Genomic DNA, 25,994 nt, shown 5'->3' with positions numbered 1-25,994 from the left:
AAAAGCGAGAGGTTTTACACAAAAAGGCCAGATAATTGATGTCACTTGATTCCGGATATCCGGTCATCTTGGTCATTGTGACATGGCTTTGTGACTGATATCCGGTCATCTTAGTCACTAAGATATCGCTTGGTTGTGGATATCCGGATTTTAGCTCACCTAGAACAAATTGGCTTCTGTAATGGTGTGGCATCTGTCATCCGTCTGTGTCAACTCCTTCTTAAACTTATTCTCCCGAGTAACCAAGAGGCACAGGGAAATAAAATTTGGGTAGTAGCTTGCTGGTAAGCAGAGCAAGTTTGTTAAAATGAATGACCTTGACCAACTATAAAGGCTACAGGGTTGATGTCTCTAATTTTGTCACAACTTCCGGCTGTAGTGAGAATGTCGATACAATATCTTGTTATATGAAAAGTGTGATGACCAATGAAAAACCACAGGGACATGAGAGTTTGCTACAATATGTTATTTGGACCTACTTGATGTAAAGCAAGTAATATTAGACGTGGCACAATAAAAAAGAAATATCGAAATGACGTGTGTTCTTCGAGGAATCGGAGATCATTTCGGCGCATGGAGATTAAAATCTTACGTGAATATAGAGTGCTATTGAAAGAACAATTATCTATCTTTCAAACTATACCAAGATTTTTTTAGGTCACCTGAGCTTTAGCTCAAGTGACCTATTGCTATACGTCTTCGTCCGTCGTAGCCGTCGTGCGTCGTCTGTTAACATTTTACATTTTCAACTTAAGCTGAAATACTGGCAAAGAGATTTCATTAATATTTCATGGGAAGGTTACTGACATCTCCCTGACCAAGTGTTGTTATTTTTCGGGTCGATCAGAAATCCAATATGACCGCCACGGCTGCCATTTTGAAAAACTATTTCAAACTTTAAGTAAAGTTCTGCTGGGCCGATTGAACTGAAACTTGGTAGGAATGATCGACTCATGGTCCTGACAAAGTGTTATTATTTTTCGGGTCGATCAGAAATCCAATATGGCCGCCACGGCTGCCATTTTGAAAAAACTATTTCAAACTTGAAGTGAAGTTCTGCTGGGCCGATTGAACTGAAACTTGGTAGGAATGATCGACTCATGGTCCTGACAAAGTGTTATTATTTTTCGGGTCGATCAGAAATCCAATATGGCCGCCACGGCAGCCATTTTGAAAAACTATTTCAAACTTAAAGTCAAGTTCTGCTAGGCCGATTAAACTGAAACATTGTAGGAGTGATCGACTCTTGGTCCTGACAAAGTGTTATTATTTTTCGGGTCGATCAGAAATACAATTTGGCTGCCATGGCCGCTATTTTGAAAATACCTGTTTCAAACTTAAAAACAAGTTCTAATAGGCCGATCTAACTGAAAATCGGTCTAGGAATGATCAGCTCATGGTCCTGACAAACTTACTTAAGTTAACGTTATACTTAACAATTTTTCATTCAAATTGGTACATATTTCAACAACAAAAATAAATACTGTATGACTCATGTGAGCGTTAAGGCCCATGGGCCTCTTGTTTTGTACACCCACCAGAAATATGAACCTTTATCACGTCTAATATTAGACGGTACACCGGGAGAAGGCCAAACATAGATATTGTAATGAATCCTCAGGCACTTGTGTAAAACCTCTAGCGCAATAAAGTGGTTCAGTGCGTTTACCTTCAAAAAGTGAATTTCTTGTAATGCTGTATTTGCATAACCTTTTGCAAATATCTTTAATTCTTTTCTTTTCCATAAAAAAATTACGACACTTGTACCGAGCTTTAGCTTTATGCTTGTTACAAGCAAAAAAAATGAAAACGTGTAAACCTGTTGATGTTGATAAATTATCATATATAGATGTATCAGGAGCAGAAAATGTAACGGTGAGACCAGATTCTAACCCGAGACCTTACACCACCAGACGGACGCTCTAAACATACTGAGCTAACCAGTCACCACCGACGAACCTTATCTAGTCCACAGGAATCTGATAATTTGTTATAGCTATATTTGGACCTACAATGAGGTGTTCGGAGTAATATTACATGTTGAAGGGGTTTATATCAACTTTTGGTCAAACAAAAATGCTACCCAATAATAGTGTGTACTCGTGGTTACGTCCGTAGCAGTCTCAATGACACGAGACCTGTCGAAGGGAAATGTCCAGACTCTGATGGTAATCCGGGATACGTTGATTGGATGGTTGGTCGAGTTGGTTGTATAGAGTTTAACGTCATATTAACAGCTGATGCCATTTAAGGACGTGCCGTCAGGAGTGTTATGCATGCGTGCACGTGTGCATATGTGCCGGGGACAGGGTATGTTGGTTTATAATGCCGACTTTAGAGCGCTACCTCACTGACATACCATGCCGAAAGCACCCGGCAAAATATTCAAAACGGTCACATTATACTGACAACGGATAAACCGGTTGTTGCAAGTTTTAAGCAACACTCTTGTGATAGATTAAAGGATATTCTCAAACAGTGAGGCAATAGGTACTTCTTGTTTTTACGATGTTTAATCATGCTTACGTTGACTATACGAACGTCATTTGATTGTATTATACAGGTGAATAGGCACTTTAATTATTCTCTTGGCAAGAAATGCTAAGTTTGTAGTAAAGAAGCTGTATGTTTATCAGTTTGTAGTTCAGTTTGTAGAAAAGAAGCTGTATGTTTATCATGCGTGGTTTGAATTGGTGACAAGTTCGTTGTATCCTGTTTGAGTGTCCGGTTCCCTGGTAAAAACCACGCCCCCTGCGTTACCAATGACAACTTCCGCCGTAGTGAACACGACCAGATCACCGATCACGTGACCACCGAATACACGCCCGTCGACGTCACTGAGGCTGATGTGGAGGTGGCCTCCTGCAGACAGTGTACCTACCAGCGACACGATCTCAAAGTGACCCTCAAACTTCTTCACCTGAAAAGTAGTGGAACATATATTAGGTGGCTATTACCATACGACATGCGGATGCGAGGCACATTTTTTGTGAAACGCCAGTAACATCGTGTATGCGAGACGCCACTGATTGTATGTGTCTCTGTGAGACACAATGACATTGTGTGTGAGACACTAGTTATATTGTTTGTGAGACATCAGAGATATTGTATATGTGTGAAACACCAGTGGCATTGTAAGACACAAGTGACACTGCTATGTGTGTAAGACACAAGTGTGTAAGACACAAGTGACACTGCTATGTGTGTGAGACACAAGTGACGTTGCTGTGTGTGAGAGTCACCGTTAGACACAAGTGACACTGCTATGTGTGTAAGACACAAGTGTCACTGATATGTGAGACACTGCTATGTGTGTGAGACACAAGTCACACTGCTGTGCGTGTGAGACACAAGTGACGTTGCTATGTGTGTGAGACACAAGTGACACTGATATGTGTGTGAGACACAGGTAACACAGCTATGTGTGTGACACACAAGTTACATTGTGAGACACAAGTGACACTGATATGTGTGTAAGACACAAGAGACACTGCTGTGTGTGTGAGAGGCACCAGTGACATTGTGAGACACAAGTGACCCTGCTATGTGTGTGAGACACAAGTGACGTTGTTATGTGTGTAAGACACAAGTAACACTGCTGTGTGTGTGACACACAAGTAACACTGCTGTCTGTGTGAGACACAAGTGACATTGATATGTGTGTAAGACACAAGTGACACTGCTGTGTGTGTGACACACAAGTGACGTTGCTGTGTGTGACACACAGGTGACACTGCTGTGTGTGTGAGACACAAGTGACACTGATATGTGTGTAAGACACAAGTGACACTGCTATGTGTGTGAGACACAAGTGACGTTGCTGTGTGTTAGAGGCATCAGTGACACTGCTATGTGTGTGAGACACAAGTGACGTTGCTATGTGTGTAAGACACAAGTAACACTGCTGTGTGTGTGACACACAAGTAACACTGCTGTCTGTGTGAGACACAAGTGACATTGATATGTGTGTAAGACACAAGTGACACTGCTGTGTGTGTGAGAGGCACCAGTGGCATTGTGAGACACAAGTGACACTGCTGTGTGTGTGAAACACAAGTGTCACTGCTATGTGTGTGAGACACAAGTGACACTGCTATGTGTGTAAGACTCAAGTGACACTGCTATGTGTGTGAGACACAAGTGACTCTGCTATGTGTGTAAGACACAAGTGACACTGCTATGTATGTAAGACACAAGTGACACTGCTATGTGTGAAAGACACAAGTGACACTGCTGTGTGTGTAAGACACAAGTGACACTGCTATGTATGTAAGACACAAGTGACACTGCTATGTGTGAAAGACACAAGTGACACTGCTGTGTGTGTAAGACACAAGTGACACTGTGTGTAAGACACAAGTGACACTGATATGTGTTAAAGACACAAGTGACACTGCTGTGTGCGTAAGACACAAGTGTCATTGTGAGACACAAGTGACACTGCTGTGTGCGTAAGACACAAGTGTCATTGTGAGACACAAGTGACACTGCTATGTGTGTAAGACACAAGTGACACTGCTATGTGTGTAAGACAAAAGTGACACTGATATGTGTGTAAGACACAAGTGACATTGATATGTGTGTAAGACACAAGTGACACTGATATGTGTGTGAGACACAAGTGACACTGATATGTGTGTGTGAGACACAAGTGACGTTGCTATGTGTGTGAGACACAAGTGACACTGCTATGTGTGTAAGACACAAGTGACACTGCTATGTGTGTGAGACACAAGTGACATTGATATGATATGTGTGTGAGACACAAGTGACACTGATATGTGTGTGAGAGGCACCAGTGGCATTGTGAGACACAAGTGACATTGATATGTGTGTGAGACACATGTGACACTGCTGTGCGTGTGAGACACAAGTGACACTGCGATGTGTGTGAGACACAAGTGACACTGCTGTGCGTGTGAGACACAAGTGACACTGATATGTGTGTGAGACACAAGTGACATTGATATGTGTGTGAGACACAAGTGACACTGCTGTGCGTGTGAGACACAAGTGACACTGCTATGTGTGTGAGACACAAGTGACACTGCTATGTGTGTGAGACACAAGTGACACTGCTGTGTGTGTGAGAGGCACCAGTGGCATTGTGAGACACAAGTGACACTGCTATGTGTCTAAGACACAAGTGACACTGCTGTGTGTGTGACACACAAGTGACGTTGCTATGTGTGTGACACTGCTATGTGTCTAAGACACAAGTGACACTGCTATGTGTGTGACACACAAGTGACATTGTGAGACACAAGAGACACTGCTATGTGTTTGAGACACAAGTGACACTGCTATGTGTGTGAGACACAAGTGACGTTGCTGTGTGTGAATGGCACCAGTGGCATTGTGAGACACAAGTGACACTGCTATGTGTTTGAGACACAAGTGACACTGCTATGTGTGTAAGACACAAGTGACACTGCTATGTGTGTAAGACACAAGTGACACTGCTATGTGTTTGACACACAAGTGACATTGTGAGACAAGTGACACTGCTGTGTTTGTGAGACACAAGTGACACTGCTGTGTGTGTGACACACAAGTGACGTTGCTGTGTGTGACACACATGTGACACTGCTGTGCGTGTGAGACAAAAGTGACACTGCTGTGCGTGTGAGACACAAGTGACACTGCTATGTTTGTGACACACAAGTGACGCTGCTGTGTGTGACACACATGCGACACTGCTGTGTGTGTGGGATGTAAGTGACGTTGCTATGTGTGAGACACAAGTGACGTGGCTGTGTGTGAGAGGCACAAGTGACACTCCTATGTGTGTAAGCCACAAGTGACACTGCTGTGTTTGTGAGCCACAAGTGACACTGCTGTGCGTGTGAGACACAAGTGACTCTGCTGTGTGTGTGACACACAGCAGTGTCACATGTGTGTCACACACAAGTGACGTTGCTGTGTGTGAGAGGCACCAGTGACACTGCTGTGTGTGTGAGATGTAAGTGACGTTGCTATGTGTGTAAGACACAAGTGACACTGCTGTGTGTGTGAGACACAAGTGACACTGCTGTGTGTGTGACACACAAGTGTGTGTGTTAGACACAAGTGACACTGGACACTGCTGTGTGTGTGAGACAAAAGTGACACTGATATGTGTGTGAGACACAAGTGACACTGCTATGTGTGTGAGACACAAGTGACACTGCTATGTGTGTGAGACACACGTGACACTGCTATGTGTGTGAGACACAAGTTGACACTGCTATGTGTGTGAGACACAAGTGACACTGCTATGTGTGTTAGACACAAGTGACACTGCTATGTGTGTGAGACAAAAGTGACACTGCTATGTGTGTAAGACACAAGTGACACTACTATGTGTGTGAGACACAAGTGACACTGCTATGTATGTAAGACACAAGTGACACTGCTATGTGTGTAAGACACAAGTGACACTGCTATGTGTGTGAGGCACAAGTGACACTGCTATGTGTGTAAGACACAGGTGACATTGTGAGACACAAGTGACACTGCTATGTGTGTGAAACACCAGTCGCATTGTGAGACACACGTGACACTGATATATGTGTGAGACACACGTGACACTGCTGAGTGTGTGAGTGGCACCAGTTGCATTTAATAAAAATCTTTTTCAAAATAGGACAACAAGTATCGAACTTAAAAATAAATCTATTGTCAAAATCAATGAAAATGTGTAAGACTGCATTCGATTAGGATCATAAGTCCTGTGATTCTGACCAGGAATTATAAGTCGCTAACGAATGCCATCAAATGGTCTGGAACCATGTTCAGAACTGTAGGACCGTAACTCTGATCAAACAGTTGAATGCTAATTAGATACTTTAGGTTGGGGCGGTATCCACGTTATCCGAAGCGAAACTACACTACTCTCATCGACCAAGATCAACATATGACGTCACACGGAAACAACGTGTTACGTTACGAAAGTTTTCAAAGCCTTTTCTAGTAATGCTCATATAGTGGGTAGCAGTGAAATACACTTAAATATCACTTAATGTATATACAATTTTATTTGCTATCAACTAAAAGGCTATTAAGCTGCATAATGAATGCTCCTGGATGGTCCTCAAAGCAGTTAAGACACCGTCAACACCGTCACGACCATCTCTACCCTGAAAGCTTTGGAAAAGGGTCATTGGGCTTTCACAAGGATTTGATGAAAAGGAAATATTACTTAGTCAAACCAATTTGGTAATATCAGTCTGATGTCTCTTTTCAAAGGGAGTCCCTACATCTTAGAAAACAGAAGCGTGTAATTTCAAGAGAGAAGCGACATGATATGCCAAGACTTGTCCTTATAATCACACAATACAAATTCAATTTTTCATTAATACTCTCCAATATTGTTAGAAATTCTAAATCACCTGTGACCACACGGCGAAACTTGTACACGTACCATCGCACAACAGGGACCAGGGGAAACAACTCTTGTACCAAACTAATACAACTCTAACAAACATCTCCCGTATGTCCTGATTATGTCAAACGGTGACAAAGGCCTCCCTGTACGTCTGGCAAACGGCATCCATACTTCTATAATATGACACGTTTAAGACATATGACATAACTATATGACAAACGCTTCGTTTAACTCCATATGACACGACTTTGACAAATACCTTGTCATGACTGTGAGCCATCGTTTGCGGGTTAAATATGTCACAAGACAATTACAATGTAATATGCGTCTGTCAAACATGGAATCCGATTACATAGCAGTGACCTTGACATTCCCGCGTACGTGTGGGACCAAATCATGTCAATGTTTATCATAACGTCATGTTCGGGACCCGATCATATAACACGTGACCATGACAGCCTCACGTAAGTGTGGGACCCGACCATGACTTAAATATCATTTAACATTTAACCATGACATCATGTGTGACCTGCAGAACTGTCTATGTTACCTGGTCGACAGGGTCATGTCACATGCTCTATATATTTAGGCACTACGGAAAGTACCGACGGTTCCCGATTGATGTAGCATGTGATACGTTCCCTATGACAAACACCAGATGATGGATACCCCTGCTACTCACTGTGGTGCTATCTGACATCCTCAGTTTTGCCTTTGTCACGCTTCCCACACACGACATTACAAACGCCCCCTGTAGACCATGTTCTTGTACCAGTTTCAGCAGCTCACTTTTGATTTCCTCCCCTGGCCTCAGTCGGACTGGGTAACAAGTTACTGGGCCGCCCAATCTCTTAGTTGTATGGATCTGAAAAACGTGACAATTTAGGCAGACATTCATGTTAAATATAGCTAATCCAATAGGTTATTTTGTTAGGACGAGTTATTGGTAGGAGCGTTGGTATTAAGGGATAAAGAATCGCAATTAATTGTACCTCCGCCATAATAGATGTCCGGATTCAGTTTGCTCTGTAAATTAGATTCATGGAACACTTTAATTTAGATGGTTGGAGCTGATGGAACATATTTTCTGGTTTATTTACAGACGTAAAGGGTATGGCCAAAATGTACACGATACTCAAATTGTATTTGATATTAAGGATGCAATTTATTCTGGAAATATATGTCCAAGGTTGTGTGATATATTTGAAAAAACAATTAACAGATTTTACCTATTATACTTCACTAATGATCTAGGCAGATGTTTACCACAGCAAATAATAAACGGGAACATAACATTACTTAGAAATGTTACATTTATATGAAAGTAAAAGATGAAATAAATGCCGTGTTAATGGTATAACGATGTTAACATTACGCTAATTACTATTTAATGCCGTAATTTTTGTAGAATCCAAACAAAATGTTCAAACTTTGCTCTATTTCCGAAATGAACAAAAATACTTTTAATAAATTGATATCTAATATACAAATGATATACTTTAACACTCTTATTACGGTAACAGTAATGACATTTACAATTAATAAAATAAATGATTAAAAAAATCAAAAAAAAATCACATATGCTTTTGTTGTATATATACGCGATTAAATTAAAGTAAAAAAAGGTAAATACGAGTAATCTAGTACATGACACTCAGTCTGAAGTAATTGACAATCTCCTTAGATGATGGGGCGGAGATAGTCACAACGTCCTACATAAGGGTTCTTTGAAAGTTTTGCGCACTTGATTTGGTGTGTATATCAATACATGTTTTCTTGTATACTGGAGCATGTCTACCTACTTTTCATACGCGAGTGGAAAATGTATTTCTTCAATCTCTGACACTGCCAACATGTTGGCAATCGTTACGTTTTTTTCTCTCTCAAACATACCCTTTTGGACCCGTTCTGTCTATCTCCGCCACATACAAAACCCATTACAAAAGAGATACATGTATAGCGGCTTTTAATTATTTCGGACTACTTGAAACTACACAGGGGCGATGGAAACTATAAATAAATATCTTATATTTGTTTAATTCTGTACTCATTTTCGATCTATTTGAGTATGAAATTACGCAGTATCAAATAAGATTGACCCCCCCCCCGCCCCCCATTTTCATGCTGGTGTCAACGCAAATCGAAACCGTCAAGAACATTTTAAAAAGTGCACTACAATCTTTACATCAGAGACGTATACACTACAGAATTATACGTCTCTGCATGATTATGTTAACATTCTAAATTTGTATTTATCATTGAACTAAATACAGAAAGTCCCTGATATTTAAGATATTGAAATGTCGGTGTCGTCAGTGCAAACGAGTTTCATGGAACAGCCGTACGTCACTAAAATGTTTGCTTCTAACAGTTGTCTCGTGTTATTGGAGGAGGGAGAAGAAGGTTCGAAATGACGCTGATCAAATTGCGTTCACAGCTCCATGAACACAAGTTCTTCTGGTAATGCTTCCTTGGGAACTCGCAGTGAATGTAAATTTAGATGTCACTTTGTACGGTGTGTCGGTTGATCGATTTTATTTTCCAAATTGCCATGTATTGTGCAATATTGACGGAACCAACTGAAAACATGTTTGCTGTTTCAATCAGAGACATACCCGTAAATAATGTTCCAATTAAGTAATAAAAAGTCGATCCCCAGCATACTTAAATTTGAAATTTAAAGAAGTGAATGTTCTTCTCTTTCATGAATAGGCCGGGCCGTTTTTCGTTTTAACGGTCAAACCGGTCGGACCACTGTTGTTCGTTTATTAAATAAGGCCGGACCTAGTAATTTAATGCTGCTTTCAGGCGAGCCTTGACAAAGCCTTGCAAGGCCTGCATACACATTTGCAGGTCTGCCAGAGTTTAAACCCGAAATTGTTACATTTATAAACGGTCAAACCGGTTGTTCTGCATGTTTGTGGTTCCAACTAAACGACGAAACTAAGCGAGCAGAATATCCGGATCAAATGAATGAACTGTGTAGTAACAATATGTGGTATCATAATAGTAAGCGGAACAGTATAACTTAGATAAGATAAAATGTATGATATGTATGTTCATATTTTTATCAAAAGTCGTCAATAATTCCTCTCTGTAATAGTTTTGTATTTAATACCACTCTAGTCGATAATAAGCAGTAGGTCCAACCTCGCAACGGAAATCGGCCCAAGCTCACTTCCGGCACGAACGTAAACATGGCTTCTGAAAGTTTGGCGCCATCTACGAGTAATGACTCCGAAGCCAGCTGCGTGTCGATGGTGGATGTGCTAAGGGAAGAGGAGAAACTTGAAGCAGACGCCACCGCCGTCCTAGGAGATAGTGACATCCACAACTGTACATATCCAGCGGTATGCAACATCACCACAGCTATCTCATGAATCAGCAGAATTTCCAATGGTTTTGTAAACACATTTTCATTTCTTGGAGTCCATAGTGACCATCAGTTTGTCCTTCATCTGAATCACCAATTCTGTGTTTTAAAATAGATAAATTAGTGTCATTTTTCAACGTAGCAGGTGTATATGATGAAAACAATGCATCTAATGTGGGCGGTCCAGCATAGATCAGCTGTAGTGTAGATCACGACCCCTGCAAGGGCTAGCAACGATAAAAATAAAGACGTAATTACACACAATGGTCGATTGTGCATTTATGTAATTGCATAATTCTTTGCTTATTATTCTTATTCGTTTCATTTTATGTCGTTGTTATAAGCCCTATTGGTTAGATAAAACTAGTGTCCTCTGTTTCTGTAAAAACGATTTGCCGCCTCTACAAATTCAGACTGAGAAACAAATATTAATATATGATTTTTTTTTCAATTGTTATGAAACATGTTTTTTTTCAACTTATATAAATCACACGTATTGGCCTTGATGGAACTGCAGAGGGGTCTTAATGTGAGAGTAAACCTGAGTACTTGGAGCTAACTGACATGTTTGGGCAGGTGACCCAATATGTTTTCATTTCTAATTACAGGGGCTGTTACAGATGTCTAGTACACAATTGCCACACAAATATATGGGTCACAGCACACCTTCACATACAGTGTATTATTAGGTGTGTTGTGACCCATAGCAGAATAGCATTTCATGTTTACTAGACATTTGTAAGGAACCCCCTTTGGTCTAATTGGGGAATCAAACTTGGCGGCCATATTGGTGAGCCTTGGTGAAACGTTAACACAGTCCATGTGATAAGGGATCATCCCAATTCCAATTATTTCTTTGCTAAAATGCTGTCAACTTTCAAAACAGCACAAACCTAGTTACCTTTTTCATATTTTAATTTGAGTTTTAAGGAAAGGAAAAATTAAACATTTGAATAAAGGAAAGCATAATCTTAGCATTATAAAATGTGCTATAGCCGAATGTATGCACTATTATAGCTAATTCTATCTGTCTGAGTGTCCATATATATATGTACAGTAACAATACTGGCTTCCCAGTCCGCCGCTCTACCACTGAGCTTAAGGGAAAGCCCTCTAGCGCAAAGCTAGAAGGTGACTATAGTCCTGTGTACAATCACAGAATTAGAATCTAAGTCTGTGGTACAATTAAAATCTGCTACATATATACAGTGTAGTACAATTTATCATACTTAATAGAACAATTTATTTTATTACTTGACTCTCTATTTAAATGTATATGAAGTATTTTTGACTGTTTTAATAAAAAAAAAATCCCTGGAAAAGACTGAAGACCCTTAAAATAATGTCAGGGTGCAACAGTTGACTGTTGCATGCGCGACAATCGTGCGCAGACAATTTCCCCGTCGGCGGCCCCACTCCAGCATCTTTTGGATACAGATTTGTTTGTTGTCGTCTGGTGAAAATGGTGAATAACGGCAGATTTAAGGATGTTTCTGAGCAAGATTTTGAATTGCTTATGGAAAATAGTGACTCTCTTAGTACAAAAAACGTCATTTAGGGAGCTGTGAATATTTTGAATAAATAGTGTGCAGACAAATGTGTTATGATCGACGAAACCTGCAGTAATGAAGAACTGAACGAGTTTTTGTGTAGATTTTACGTAGAATTCGGCCTTGGGCACCAGTTCCCTAGGTCTTCCCTGCTACCTCGGGTCAATGATTTGACTGTTCCCCCAGTACCAATGAAACAATTGTATACTGTTAAAGGTTGGTTATTTGCAGAGAAGTTAGTGTCCAGCTGGTTACACAATAGAGTAAAAACATATTAAATTTCATTGTCCCATAGCTAGTTACTACCAGTACAATCTGAACATGAGAAATTGATTGTCTCGGTTCCTTCCAGGTGTTACACATTGTAATCCTGACTCTACAAGTAGACATTGAATACTGGTATGTGTAGGGAATTCTAAGCTCTTACCAGTATTCACATTCTGATGTATTGTATTTTATATTGCAGAGTTATATTCCTAGACAGGCCCTTTATTCCTGCCTAACATGTAATGGACAAGCTGGAGTGTGTCTGGCCTGCAGCTATGAGTGTCATGAAGGTCACGACCTCTGTGAACTCTATACCAAAAGGTAAAATGTTTGATAGTATTGGAAATTAAAGATACTTAAAATAGATCAAACTCAGCATGTTAAGTTATAATATTATTTTTTTTATCACAGGAGTAGTTCAGAGTACAAAAACAGAAAAAATATTGCCAATTTTCCTTTCCCTGTGAAACTCAAAAGCTCAAACTGCAGGAATATTCCAATGGTTTGCCATGTGTACCTAGAACTGATATTGAGAGCTTTATTGTATTGGATGATTTCTTTGAGATATAACAATGGTAATCCACCCAAGTTTATCACACTAATACCAACATTTTGTGATATAACATAGACCATATCACACTTGTTAATTAAGGATTGAACATCTGTCAAATTGCATTCATATTGGCTGTAACTACAATCTGACAGACGTTCAATCGTTATATTTACATTTCCTCACACAACCTGTCTTTTATTAATTAGTCGTATGAGCTTGATTAATATTTCTTGCTGCTGCAAAACCTCACTGGTCCAATTCTTGAAACAGCCGCAGACTGCCATTATCGGACCGAAAACTTTCCAGACAACAGTTGCCCTTAAAAAAATGTAACCAGGCGACAACGGTTAAATGCAGATAAATGCTCTAATTATATGTGCAGAACATTCTAATACAAAAGGAAGAACTTGCCTCCCTGTTCTGGATGTCTTCATAGTCTGCAAAACCCGTCAAAATGCGACTTGTATGAACCAAACGACAACAAGATGGCGGCTATCATACAAATTGATGACTTCGCTGTTACGATGGGAGTGGTTGCTAACACTGATGTCACAGAAACTTTGGTCATGTGACCAGATAATGCAGACTGCAGTTACTGTCCAGTAACTACAGGCTGACTTTCCATAGAGGTAATGGAAAATAAGAAGGGCATATGTAAATATTTTTGTGTTATTTCAGGAATTTTCGATGTGATTGCGGTAATGACAAGTTTCCAGACAACAAATGCAAGCTATATCCAGTAAGTTGTACATACTAGGCTGTTTCTGGAGTCTTTAAATCATGTATTTATGCTGAATAATTCTAAAGATTATTATCACAGTTTCAAAGTCCACACTAAAACTTGTGTGGTACCATTCCAAAGTGAGTTCAAACATAAAGTAGACTTCCTCAAACTTCGAGGCAAATGTACTTAAGGTCATGTTAATGTGATTTCTGTAAGTTAGTCCTCCTAACAAGACATGGCATATGTACACAAGTAGGTTAAAACAATGTACTTGTGGCTTAGTATGGCAGCGGTACCGGTGTTGATATCAGAAATCAAAGTGTTCATTGCTTTCAGAAAATATGTCTGAATATATAAAGCATTTACAAGCATATCTCACCACAATTGAATTTTTCCTAAAAGTGCCATAACAATAGCAAAATTGAGGGATAAGAACAATGTCATTATCAATAATGTCACAATAGTGATAATATTTCAGTTTTATTTTCTTTATTAATAAAACTTATCAGAAGCAGCTGATGATGAATATGAAATTCAGACTTTTGAGATGTGCATATATTTTATTCAAATTAAGATGGAAAATAAAGTGCTAGCTACTTATTCTTACCAATTTAAAATTTCAGACCAAGGATCCATTTAATGCACAGAACATTTACAACCAGAATTTCAAGGGACTTTATTGTGTGTGTGTGCGGCCCTACCCAGACCCTGAAGATGAGGTATGTAGTTTAGCCTCTTTATAGAGAATTGGGGACAGCACAGCAGTATCAACACTGCTGTATATATTCTTAGGGGCCAGAAACACTACAGGGCAAATCAAAGTAAGAGGAAACTATTATGTTTACTGTTGTATACAGATAACACAACCATTAAAAAATCTCTTATTTTTTATGAAAAACAAATATGACTTAATGACATCACATATTTGTTGATCTCATGATCTCCGAAAGTATAACATGTTTAAGAACTGAATGTGTTTTAAAAATATGTTCACATCATTTTGTCTATTACATGTTAGACAGTGTGTCTTGTATGTATAAGTACTGACGATAACGGTAAAACAAATTCACATCATCTCTATATGGTTATGGTATGACTATATTTTGTTTTACTCTTGTCCTAAAGTCAGACCGAAAGTTTCAAATCTAATCAAAGCGTTCTTTGAAAAGAAGTTTTGAGTTGCAGCTGTTTTAAAATTGTATGCTGAAAAACTCATTTGTGATCTTAGAATGTTGACTGTTTTAGTTCCCCTTGTGATCCATACACTCCTATTGGCTATATTAACTGTATTTGAGTGTATTACTAATGCTGTTACCATTGATACTACATTTCTGTATCCTAAGTCTGTTCTGATGTCAATTATTGTGGGGAGGAGAGGGCTACTAAGATTGGTTTGTCTGTCCTTTTGTCTGCACTGAAATCAAGTTGCCTGTCCTTCTGTCTGAAGATACAACCCTTTGTGGACTACCCCTAACATACTGAAATGACGATCTGAAACTTAACACACAGTGCCACATCCTATCGGTCACTTAAACTTTGTATGTGTGACCACCATATATTTTCCATGGATTTTCAAAGAGTTATAGCCCTTGGTTTAGGTTGAGCCACACATATTTATCTTGCACAGGTAGGGAAAAAACATTTTGAATATTTCCTGAAGCCATTTTTCTAATGTAGCCAAAATTATAGTTGATAAATAATTTGACTCATCTGAATGTGTTGTTTTCAGATTGAAGATGAGATGATACAGTGTGTTATGTGTGAGGACTGGTATCATGGAAGGGTAAGTATAGACCAGTCAGATATCTAATGAAATTTGGTCTATGTTTGACATGCCTTATTTTCCCATATTAATGTAGGTCTTTCAAGACATGTTGTCTACTATTGAATTTGGCATTTCACAACAGATATTTTTTAGACCATTCAGACTAGAAATGTTTATAACTACTTGTGTAGGCATCAGCAACCATTTGAAAATGCTTTACCTTACAGCATCTTGGAAGCAAAGATCTACCAATAGACTATGAGGAAATGGTGTGCACAGGGTGTATGCAGAAGTTTGATTTCCTTTGGGCCTACAACCTCTACAGTCAAGGTACATTTCTCTTTAGTCTTCCCTACATGTGTTTATTTTTTCTGTCGAGAAGACAGCTTCGGCTATTTCAAACAGCAACAAAATTCAGTCATCTGCACTAGGTCCGAGTGAATCATTGCCGTCTACAGATTTATTTTGTTTTTAGCTTACCTTGAGCTTATGCTGTGGTGCGGCATTGCTGTCTGTCCGTCCCACCTGCATCTGTTTCTTGATTTAAAAACTTCTGTATAACCAAGAGGCCTAGGATGATGATATATGGCCAGTTATGTACTTAGATAAGAGCTACAGGGTTTTTACAAATGAATGACTTTCACCCATATTCAAATTCATAGGGGTTAAATGTGTTGAAAACATTTAAACAACTTTTTCTGAATAACCAAACGCATAGGGTGGTGATAGTTGGCCATCAGCATGCTCAGATGAAGAACGATCAAGTTTTTTATGTGAATGACCTTTACACACTTTTAAGGTTACATAGTCAAATGTGTGCAAACCTTTAAAGGGGCTGGTCGGGGAAAAAATTACAAAATAAATGGGTCTAAATGCGTTCTCTGGCCTTCCAAAAGTTATACCACAGCAATATGATGGTCGAGTTCTGCTTGCAATGTCCAGTTTTGACCACTGAAATCTTGGGGAAGTCCCGCGTAAATTTAGCGCAGATCTATTTATATATGTCACGTGGTTGTTTCGAAAGTGAGGCAGTGAAGATAACAACAAAAGCACGCCGTCATGTGCCATCTCAGACTCAACTAGCGGACAAGACAGCAATACTATACGTAAATAATTGTTTTCAAAGGTCATGTATGATGCAAGTGTAGTATTCCTACCTATATGTTGTTATATATAACGGTATTGATACCTCGTGCCTGTCATGACTTTTGCATGCATCTTTATCTTTCACCGCAATGTTTATATTTGGCCTTGTTGATGACGCGCGTGCGGTAAAATTACATCACTGATCTGGGTCAATTGAGAGTTTTAGACTGTCAGGTGACGATTTAGGATTTCTTTAATATAATTATGATTTTTTACCTTTAGGGAGTGAATTGCAGCAAAATTTGAATCGGTATATTTCATATGAAGGTATTTTAAACATGTGTATGCCATTTTAGCAAATATGACATTTTTTCCCCGACCAGCCCCTTTAAATGACCTCATCTCAATTATGGATCAGAATTTTATATTGAAGTTATTTGAAGGCATTCGGGGTAGTAATTTATATATTGGAAAGGACATCTACATCAATGTGCAGATTAGGCTGAGCGGTTGTCTCTTCTGCTATTTCCATGCAAACAGCCAGAGATCAATCTCCAAAGTTGTTGCAAGAAATATTCAGAGAAAGTGTTTTCCTCCTGCCCATTGCGGTATCATAGTCCAATTTCAAGGTAAAACAAACTACATCTCCAACCCATATATATGCGGAGACCTTAGCTAGTCGGTTTAGGGTTAGTAGTAAGTGCTGGGGAAGACTCCTCAGATATTATATTGATCGTATGAAATGTATATCTGTGTACCGTAAAGTGCCTTAGAGTGACTTATAAGTAGATAAGGTGCTTTATCAGGTGCTACACCTGATAGCACATGGTTTTTAGCAGTACTCAAAGACCCATTGTCACCCTCGCCTTCGCCTTGGGTGACAATGGTTTTTCTCGGGTTGACAATATTCACTGTCACCTGCTAATGAATGTCATATTTATATATTGTATTTATTTGTCTATTTACTGTAGGAAAAATGGACAAAAAGTGTTAACATTACTTGCCTGAGTCATTCCTTGTGTGATGAGTATGTGAATTGCTCACTCAATGGTCCATGTGAGACCTCCCACTTATCATACAGACACCGTCTGTAATGATCAAGTCACTGTATCAATAAAAACAGTATTGACTTGGTACCCAGATGGAAGTTATCTTTCAAATAAGCACAACAAACTTAGCTCTCATGACCTGGTCTTGTGTATTGTTGTATTCCTTTATCTTTTACAGACACAAAGACAATTAAGTCTGAGGAGAGTACAGCTGTTGTTGATGTGGGAGGAAAACGGAAAAGCAGTAATGGTCCCGAGGGAGGGGATGAGAAGAGCCAAGAGACATCGCTACCAACATGTAAGGGGGATGCAAAGGTGAGTGTAAGATTTGACGCTAGAATATCTGCTATACGATATCTAGTGACGTTTAATTACCAGCAATATCTAATGATATCAGATACCCCAGAGCATCTTATGACAGCTGATACACAGCAAAAATCACTGTTAGATCACGACTAGACATGTGTGAAACCTATGTTACAAGGTGACTACGAGGTGTGTGCTTGTCCTTGTTTTAGACCAATAACTGTGATACAGAACCTGCGGCAAAGAAACCCAAAGTGGAAAAGTCTGAGGATTCCACTCAGCAAGAGGCTGCCAATTCTTGTCTTCTGAAGCAGCTACTGAACAGGGATGTATTAGACCGCGATTGTGCCACATTTTGGAAGGCTGGCTGGAGAAGCAAGCTTTGTGTGTGTCCAAACTGCATGGTAATGAAACCTAATGAAACAGCTGACATGTTTATAGACCTTTGTATCAATAATGGTGTATTTTTTAGGTATTTTTTTGGTAGAGTTTTTTCAAAATCTAAAGTTGCTACAAAAAAACCTGGAACAAGTTAGGACATGTTACCAAAAAATAAATTGAACGAAAAAATAACATGACATCATTTCTACACTTCCTTTGATTAACACTGTCTATAAAGATATTTTCTGGTGATTGATGATGTCTGTATATTCAATCTTCTTAATGACAGGAAATGTACAAAGACAGAGGGATAACCTTTGTTGTGGACGAGTCCGACACTGTGATGGCGTATGAGAAGAGGGGACAGGATAAACAAACCCCTTCCTCTCAGTATGACAAGGGACTACAGGCTCTGTCCAGCATGGACCGTGTACAGCAAGTGGAGGTCATACAAGGTATGTAGGTCTAGTCAGTTATATGTGTTGTCTGATGAAGGTTTGGTCAGTTATATGTGTTGTCTGATGTAGGTCTAGTCAGTTACATGTGTTGTCTGATGTAGATCTGGTCAGTTACATGTGTTGTCTGATGTAGGTCTAGTCAGATATATGTGTTGTCTGATGTAGGTCTAGTCAGTTACATGTGTTGTCTGATGTAGGTCTAGTCAGTTATGTAGGTCTGGTCAGTTACATGTGTTGTCTTACATGTGTTGTATGATGAAGGTTTGGTCAGTTAAATGTGTTGTCTGATGTAGGTCTAGTCAGTTACATGTGTTGTCTGATGTAGGTCTGGTCAGTTACATGTGTTGTCTGATGAAGGTTTGGTTAGTTACATGTGTTGTCTGACGTAGGTTTGGTCAGTTACATGCGTTGTCTGATGTAGGTTTAGTCAGTTACATGTGTTGTCTGATGTAGGTTTGGTCAGTTACATGTGTTGTCTGATGGAGGTCTAGTCAGTTACATGTGTTGTCTGATGTTGGTCTAGTCAGTTACATGTGTTGTCTGATGAAGGTTTGTTCAGTTACATGTGTTGTCTGATGAAGGTTTGGTCAGTAATATGTGTTGTCTGATGAAGGTTTGGTCAGTTAAATGTGTTGTATGATGAAGGTTTGGTCAGTTAAATGTGTTGTCTGATGGAGGTCTAGTCAGTTACATGTGTTGTCTGATGAAGGTTTGGTCAGTTACATGTGTTGTCTGATGGAGGTCTAGTCAGTTACATGTGTTGTCTGATGAAGGTTTGTTCAGTTACATGTGTTGTCTGATGAAGGTTTGGTTAGTTACATGTGTTGTCTGATGTAGGTTTAGTCAGTTACATGTGTTGTCTGATGTAGGTTTAGTCAGTTACATGTGTTGTCTGATGTAGGTCTAGTCAGTTATATGTGTTGTCTGATGAAGGTTTGGTTAGTTACATGTGTTGTCTGATGTAGGTTTGGTCAGTTACATGCGTTGTCTGATGTAGGTCTAGTCAGTTATATGTGTTGTCTGATGAGGTCTAGTCAGTTACATGTGGTGTCTGATGTTGGTCTGGTCAGTTACATGTGTTGTCTGATGGTCAGTTATATGTGTTGTCTGATGTAGGTCTAGCCAGTTATATGTGTTGTCAGATGAAAGTTTGGTCAGTTATATGTGTTGTCTGATGTAGGTGTAGTCAGTTATATGTGTTGTCAGATGAAAGTTTGGTCAGTTATATGTGTTGTCTGATGTAGGTGTAGTCAGTTATATGTGTTGTCAGATGAAAGTTTGGTCAGTTATATGTGTTGTCTGATGTAGGTCTAGTCCGTTACATGTGTTGTCTGATATAGGTCTAGTCAGTTACATGTGTTGTCTGATGTTGGTCTGGTCCGTTACATGTGTTGTCTGATGGTCAGTTATATGTGTTGTCTGATGTAGGTCTAGTCCGTTACATGTGTTGTCTGATATAGGTCTAGTCAGTTACATGTGTTGTCTGATGTTGGGCTGGTCAGTTACATGTGTTGTCTGATGTAGGTCTAGTCAGCTACATGTGTTGTCTGATGTAGGTCTGGTCAGTTACATGTGTTGTGTGATGTAGGTCTAGTCAGTTACATGTGTTGTCTGATGGAGGTCTGGTCAGTTACATGTGTTGTCTGATGTAGATCTAGTCAGTTACATGTGTTGTCTGATGTAGGTTTGGTCAGTTACATGCGTTGTCTGATGTAGGTCTAGTCAGTTATATGTGTTATCAGATGAAAGTTTGGTCAGTTATATGTGTTGTCTGATGTAGGTGTAGTCAGTTATATGTGTTGTCAGATGAAAGTTTGGTCAGTTATATGTGTTGTCTGATGTAGGTGTAGTCAGTTATATGTGTTGTCAGATGAAAGTTTGGTCAGTTATATGTGTTGTCTGATGTAGGTCTAGTCCGTTACATGTGTTGTCTGATATAGGTCTAGTCAGTTACATGTGTTGTCTGATGTTGGTCTGGTCCGTTACATGTGTTGTCTGATGGTCAGTTATATGTGTTGTCTGATGTAGGTCTAGCCAGTTATATGTGTTGTCAGATGAAAGTTTGGTCAGTTATATGTGTTGTCTGATGTAGGTCTAGCCAGTTATATGTGTTGTCAGATGAAAGTTTGGTCAGTTATATGTGTTGTCTGATGTAGGTGTAGTCAGTTATATGTGTTGTCAGATGAAAGTTTGGTCAGTTATATGTGTTGTCTGATGTAGGTCTAGTCCGTTACATGTGTTGTCTGATATAGGTCTAGTCAGTTACATGTGTTGTCTGATGTTGGTCTAGTCAGTTACATGTGTTGTCTGATGAGGTCTAGTCAGTTACATGTGTTGTCTGATGTCGGTCTGGTCAGTTACATGTGTTGTCTGATGTAGGCCTGGTCAGTTACATGTGTTGTCTGATGTAGGTCCAGTCAGTTACATGTGTTGTCTGATGTAGGTCTGGCCAGTTACATGTGTTGTCTGATGTAGGTCTAGTCAGCTACATGTGTTGTCTGATGTAGGTCTGGTCAGTTAAATGTGTTGTCTGATGTAGGTCTAGTCAGTTACATATGTTGTCTGATGTAGGTCTGGTCAGTTACATGTGCTTTCTGATGTAGGTCTAGTCAGTTACATGTGTTGTCAGATGAAAGTTTGGTCAGTTATATGTGTTGTCTGATGTAGGTCTAGCCAGTTATATGTGTTGTCAGATGAAAGTTTGGTCAGTTATATGTGTTGTCTGATGTAGGTGTAGTCAGTTATATGTGTTGTCAGATGAAAGTTTGGTCAGTTATATGTGTTGTCTGATGTAGGTGTAGTCAGTTATATGTGTTGTCAGATGAAAGTTTGGTCAGTTATATGTGTTGTCTGATGTAGGTCTAGCCAGTTATATGTGTTGTCAGATGAAAGTTTGGTCAGTTATATGTGTTGTCTGATGTAGGTCTGGTCAGTTACATGAGTTGTCTGATGTAGGTCTGGTCAGTTACATGTGTTGTGTGATGTAGGTCTAGTCAGTTACATGTGTTGTCTGATGAAGGCCTAGTCAGTTACATGTGTTGTCTGATGTAGGTCTAGTCAGATATATGTGTTGTCTGATGAAGGTTTGGTCAGTTAATGTGTTGTCTGATGTAGGTCTAGTCAGTTATATGTGTTATCAGATGAAAGTTTGGTCAGTTATATGTGTTGTCTGATGTAGGTCTAGTCAGTTGTATGTGTTGTCAGATGAAAGTTTGGTCAGTTATATGTGTTGTCTGATGTAGGTCTGGTCAGTTACAGGTGTTGTCTGATGTAGGTCTGGTCAGTTACAGGTGTTGTCTGATGTAGGTCTGGTCAGTTACATGTGCTTTCTGATGTAGGTCTAGTCAGTTACATGTGTTGTCTGATGTGGGTCTGGTCAGTTACATGTGTTGTCTGATGTAGATCTAGTCAGTTACATGTGTTGTCTGATGTAGGTTTGGTCAGTTCCATGTGTTGTCTGATGTAGGTCTGGTCAGTTACGTGTGTTGTCTGATGTAGGTCTAGTCAGTTACATATGTTGTCTGATGTAGGTCTGGTCAGTTACATGTGTTATCTGATGTAGGTCTGGTCAGTTACATGTGTTGTCTGGTGAAGGTTTGGTCAGTTACATGCATTGTCTGATGAAGGTTTGGTCAGTTATATGTTGTCCGATGATGGTTTGGTCAGTTACATGTGTTGTCTAATGAAGGTTTGGTCAGTAACATGTGTTGTCTGATGTAGGTCTAGTCAGTTATATGTATTGTCAGATGAAAGTTTGGTCAGTTATATGTGTTGTCTGATGTAGGTCTAGTCAGCTATATGTGTTGTCAGATGAAAGTTTGGTCAGTTATATGTGTTGTCTGATGTAGGTGTAGTCAGTTATATGTGTTGTCAGATGAAAGTTTGGTCAGTTATATGTGTTGTCTGATGTAGGTGTAGTCAGTTATATGTGTTGTCAGATGAAAGTTTGGTCAGTTATATGTGTTGTCTGATGTAGGTCTGGTCAGTTACAGGTGTTGTCTGATGTAGGTCTAGTCAGTTACATGTGTTGTCTGATGAGGTCTGGTCAGATATATGTGTTGTCTGATGTTGGTCGGTCAGATGCATGATGATGTGTTGTCTGATGGTGTGGTTGCAGTACTTATGACTGGATCTATTACACTAAGCCTGCAAATGGGGCTCAACAGCAACAATAAATGGGGCTCTACAGCAACAATAAATGGGGAACGACATTGATAATTTTGATTGACAAGAAATGTAAATCAACAATAAATGGGGAACAACAACAACAATAAATGGGGATCAACCCAATCAGGAAAAGCTATGGGATATTATCTCATTATAGGAATATGCCCCCAATGCGGAATATTTCCACAGCTACGTGAAAGTTGTACTTAGCACTCCATTTAAGTAAATGTGTCTGTTTTGCAGGGTTCAATGACATGAAGAGTGAACTGAGTACCTATCTCAAGAAGTTTGCAGATGATGGAAAGGTATCAATCTTGTTGTCAATAATAATGCAATACTCTGCTATTCTTTACTTTAAAAAAAATGAATTGACTTACAAATGGGGTTTCCTTTCATAATGGGTAATCATAATGTCTGAAAGATTGACCTGTTGGTGGGTGATTATGATGTGATGTGATTGTAGAAGTTTTCTTTTGTTTATGTAGGTTGTAAAGGAAGAAGATATAAGAGAGTTTTTTTCACAAATGGAAGCCAGAAAACGACAACGGACAGCTGCACCATTCCAGTACTTTTGTAAGTGAGGGGAGACAATTATTGCCATAGAACCAGCTGGTGTTCCATAGACGGAATAAGACACCAGAGTTGGACAGGAATCGCATACATAAGAAACATTGTGGAATTTTGTGGTTAAGAAAATATTTTGATTGTGTATATAAAACATTCTTTTATCATGGATTCTGTTAGACATGTGGAAATGCTTGATATTGATATTCTGTGAAGTGATGTGGACTGCTGGCACATAATGGATTTGAAGGCAGTGGTTTAGGATTCTTCACCGGACCATACAGTTAATGTTGTGGAGCAGCAAATATGGTGGTGATTTATTACTGAAATGTTGTTCTGAATATCTTCTCATATTTATTTAAACTTTTTAAACTTGTTTTAAATCATACATGCTGTACAGCTTTAGTTTCTGTTTACAGTGTAAAAATGGCTTCGGAGGATTTCATTTGAACAACTTTCTATACTCCCTCAAGTTTCTAGATTGTAGCGTTTTGTTTAACATCAAAAGTTATTGTGGAACTCATATTGTGTTGTCAACAGCTGAACTGTTTTTAAACATCATTAAATAAAATCAATTTTAATCTAGGTGAAGACAAGCTGCCTGATTATACCTTTGACAAAGTAAAGATATATAAAGCTATATCTTTATAATACATGTGATATAAAGTATTATCTTTACAAGGGTGATATAAAATTTGTTATGAACTATATGCACTTGTGACATAAAGAAATGGTATATTTTATATCTTTACTTTGGTAAGCTTTGGTCTGTTGTCCGTCCTGAATCAATACTTATACTGTATAGATCTGTCTCTTTCCTCTTGGTCGTACACTTGTGCACATTGTAAACCGTATATGTACATGTCTGCTTACTACTGGTAGTACACTTAAACAACTGAACAGTCACTGCTTCCTATTGTGGTTCTTGTCTATAGCCAAAGCCTTTATATATGTGTAGAATGATACACATATGACAAGAGATAGCAATGTCTACAAATAAGAAAACATGATCTTTCTAAAAATGCTCATTGAATTTCTTTTGTCTATACTGATTTTTGTAATTTTGGTATTTTCTCATGGATCAGAGACTGATTTAATATGGTATTGACCACTAAACGTCGGTACATCAGAATCTGGTTCATTAATTAATTGATAAGTTACATTCTGTGAAATTTGGCTTTGCATCTATGTATCCTGAATCCATTATCTCAGTTCAAACACCTTCTGAAGGGACAGGCGGCACAAAAAAACACTCCTTGTTGATACAAATTGACACACCCATCCTGACCCATTCACCTACAAAGTAAAGCAATACTATATGTGTTATGTTATACATACAATTAGGTGACATTGAAATAAAAGCTTTTGATATGAAGTAGGGTTAGCCCAGCCTCTCCACTGAGATGCCATTAGTCAAGTGTGTGCTTACATTGGCTCACTGTGAAAACAAAATATACAAGAAATAGTACTGGTATATACACACATCTGTCAAAGGGATGTATTAACAGATCCTCAAACTAATATTAAGCTTGCGTTACATTCAATGATATGTTACGATTCATTATTTGCCATTGACATAACAGAATTGAGATTTACAATATTCAGGATGAACCCCTTGTCAACAAATATGCATATTTGCTTTTCTCTTATTATCTCACCTATTCAGAGAATGGGGGCTAATGTAGTCACCCCATCATCTGTGTTGACATCCCACTAAAGGTTAAAGTTTTTGAGCAAGTTTTTTTTATGCAATGTTGGATCACCACAGTCAAGAGGCTGTTGACTTTTATAAGGTTGAGGCATTTGTATGGAGAGTAAGCAATATGCTGAACCACATTCTCATATTTAGGGTCCCAAGGAATCTCTGATGCAAAACATTTTGTGATGTCGCTCAACTTTAAAAGGTTTTGTTAATACCAATTTCAAAGTTCTTTTATTGTAATAATGTATTGTAACTTTCGGATATACATCTATATATAACCTACCGTGAGGCTGTTGTGACTGATAGATCAACCTGACTCTGCTCTACTGCTCAATCACCCTGCATACTTCCAGGTATCAAGTTGAAGGTAAGGGACCCTTGTATCCACCCAAGCACATATGAACGGTGGTGGCTCTATCCCTCTACATTTCCAATACACATACTTTGTATGACTATCCTTATTAGCTCACCTGGCACGAAGTGGTGCGGCGTCCGTCGTCCGTCCGTCCGTCGTCTTGTCGTCCAGCGTCCGGCGTCAATATTTTACTTTAAACGACTTCTTCTTAATAACCAAAAGGCCTAGGGTGATGATATTTGGCCAGAAGCAAACTAGGATGAAGGGCTACAAAGTTTGTTAAAATTAATGACCTTCACCTATTTTCAAGGTCACAGGGGTCAAATAT

The 25,994-nt window shown here is 39.0% G+C and overlaps 2 protein-coding genes across 2 annotated transcripts; one reads left to right on the top strand and one right to left on the bottom strand.

Moving 5' to 3' along the window:
* Window positions 1-1,467: 1,467 nt before the first annotated feature.
* LOC110460213 (bifunctional protein GlmU-like) lies at window positions 1,468-8,401 on the bottom strand. The gene is made up of 3 exons (XM_021513014.1): window positions 8,359-8,401; window positions 8,049-8,231; window positions 1,468-2,920 (listed from the first exon to the last, which is right to left on the bottom strand). Exons 1-3 carry the CDS (start codon window positions 8,365-8,367, stop codon window positions 2,675-2,677), a joined length of 438 nt encoding a protein of 145 aa, XP_021368689.1. The 5' UTR covers window positions 8,368-8,401; the 3' UTR covers window positions 1,468-2,674.
* Window positions 8,402-10,520: 2,119 nt separating this feature from the next.
* On the top strand, window positions 10,521-24,200 carry LOC110460204 (putative E3 ubiquitin-protein ligase UBR7). The gene is made up of 11 exons (XM_021513001.1): window positions 10,521-10,716; window positions 12,756-12,877; window positions 13,788-13,848; window positions 14,457-14,552; window positions 15,563-15,616; window positions 15,826-15,928; window positions 17,912-18,048; window positions 18,252-18,443; window positions 18,710-18,875; window positions 23,289-23,350; window positions 23,531-24,200. The coding sequence occupies exons 1-11, from the start codon at window positions 10,564-10,566 to the stop codon at window positions 23,624-23,626; spliced, it is 1,242 nt and encodes a 413-aa protein (XP_021368676.1). The 5' UTR covers window positions 10,521-10,563; the 3' UTR covers window positions 23,627-24,200.
* The last annotated feature ends 1,794 nt before the right edge of the window (window positions 24,201-25,994 follow it).

This window comes from Mizuhopecten yessoensis, unplaced genomic scaffold (assembly GCF_002113885.1).
Source record: "Mizuhopecten yessoensis strain PY_sf001 unplaced genomic scaffold, ASM211388v2 scaffold1359, whole genome shotgun sequence".
In the NCBI taxonomy this organism is placed as follows: domain Eukaryota; kingdom Metazoa; phylum Mollusca; class Bivalvia; order Pectinida; family Pectinidae; genus Mizuhopecten; species Mizuhopecten yessoensis.
The sequence above is the reverse complement of the archived record's forward strand: the minus strand, read 5'-3'. Positions and strand labels throughout refer to the sequence as shown.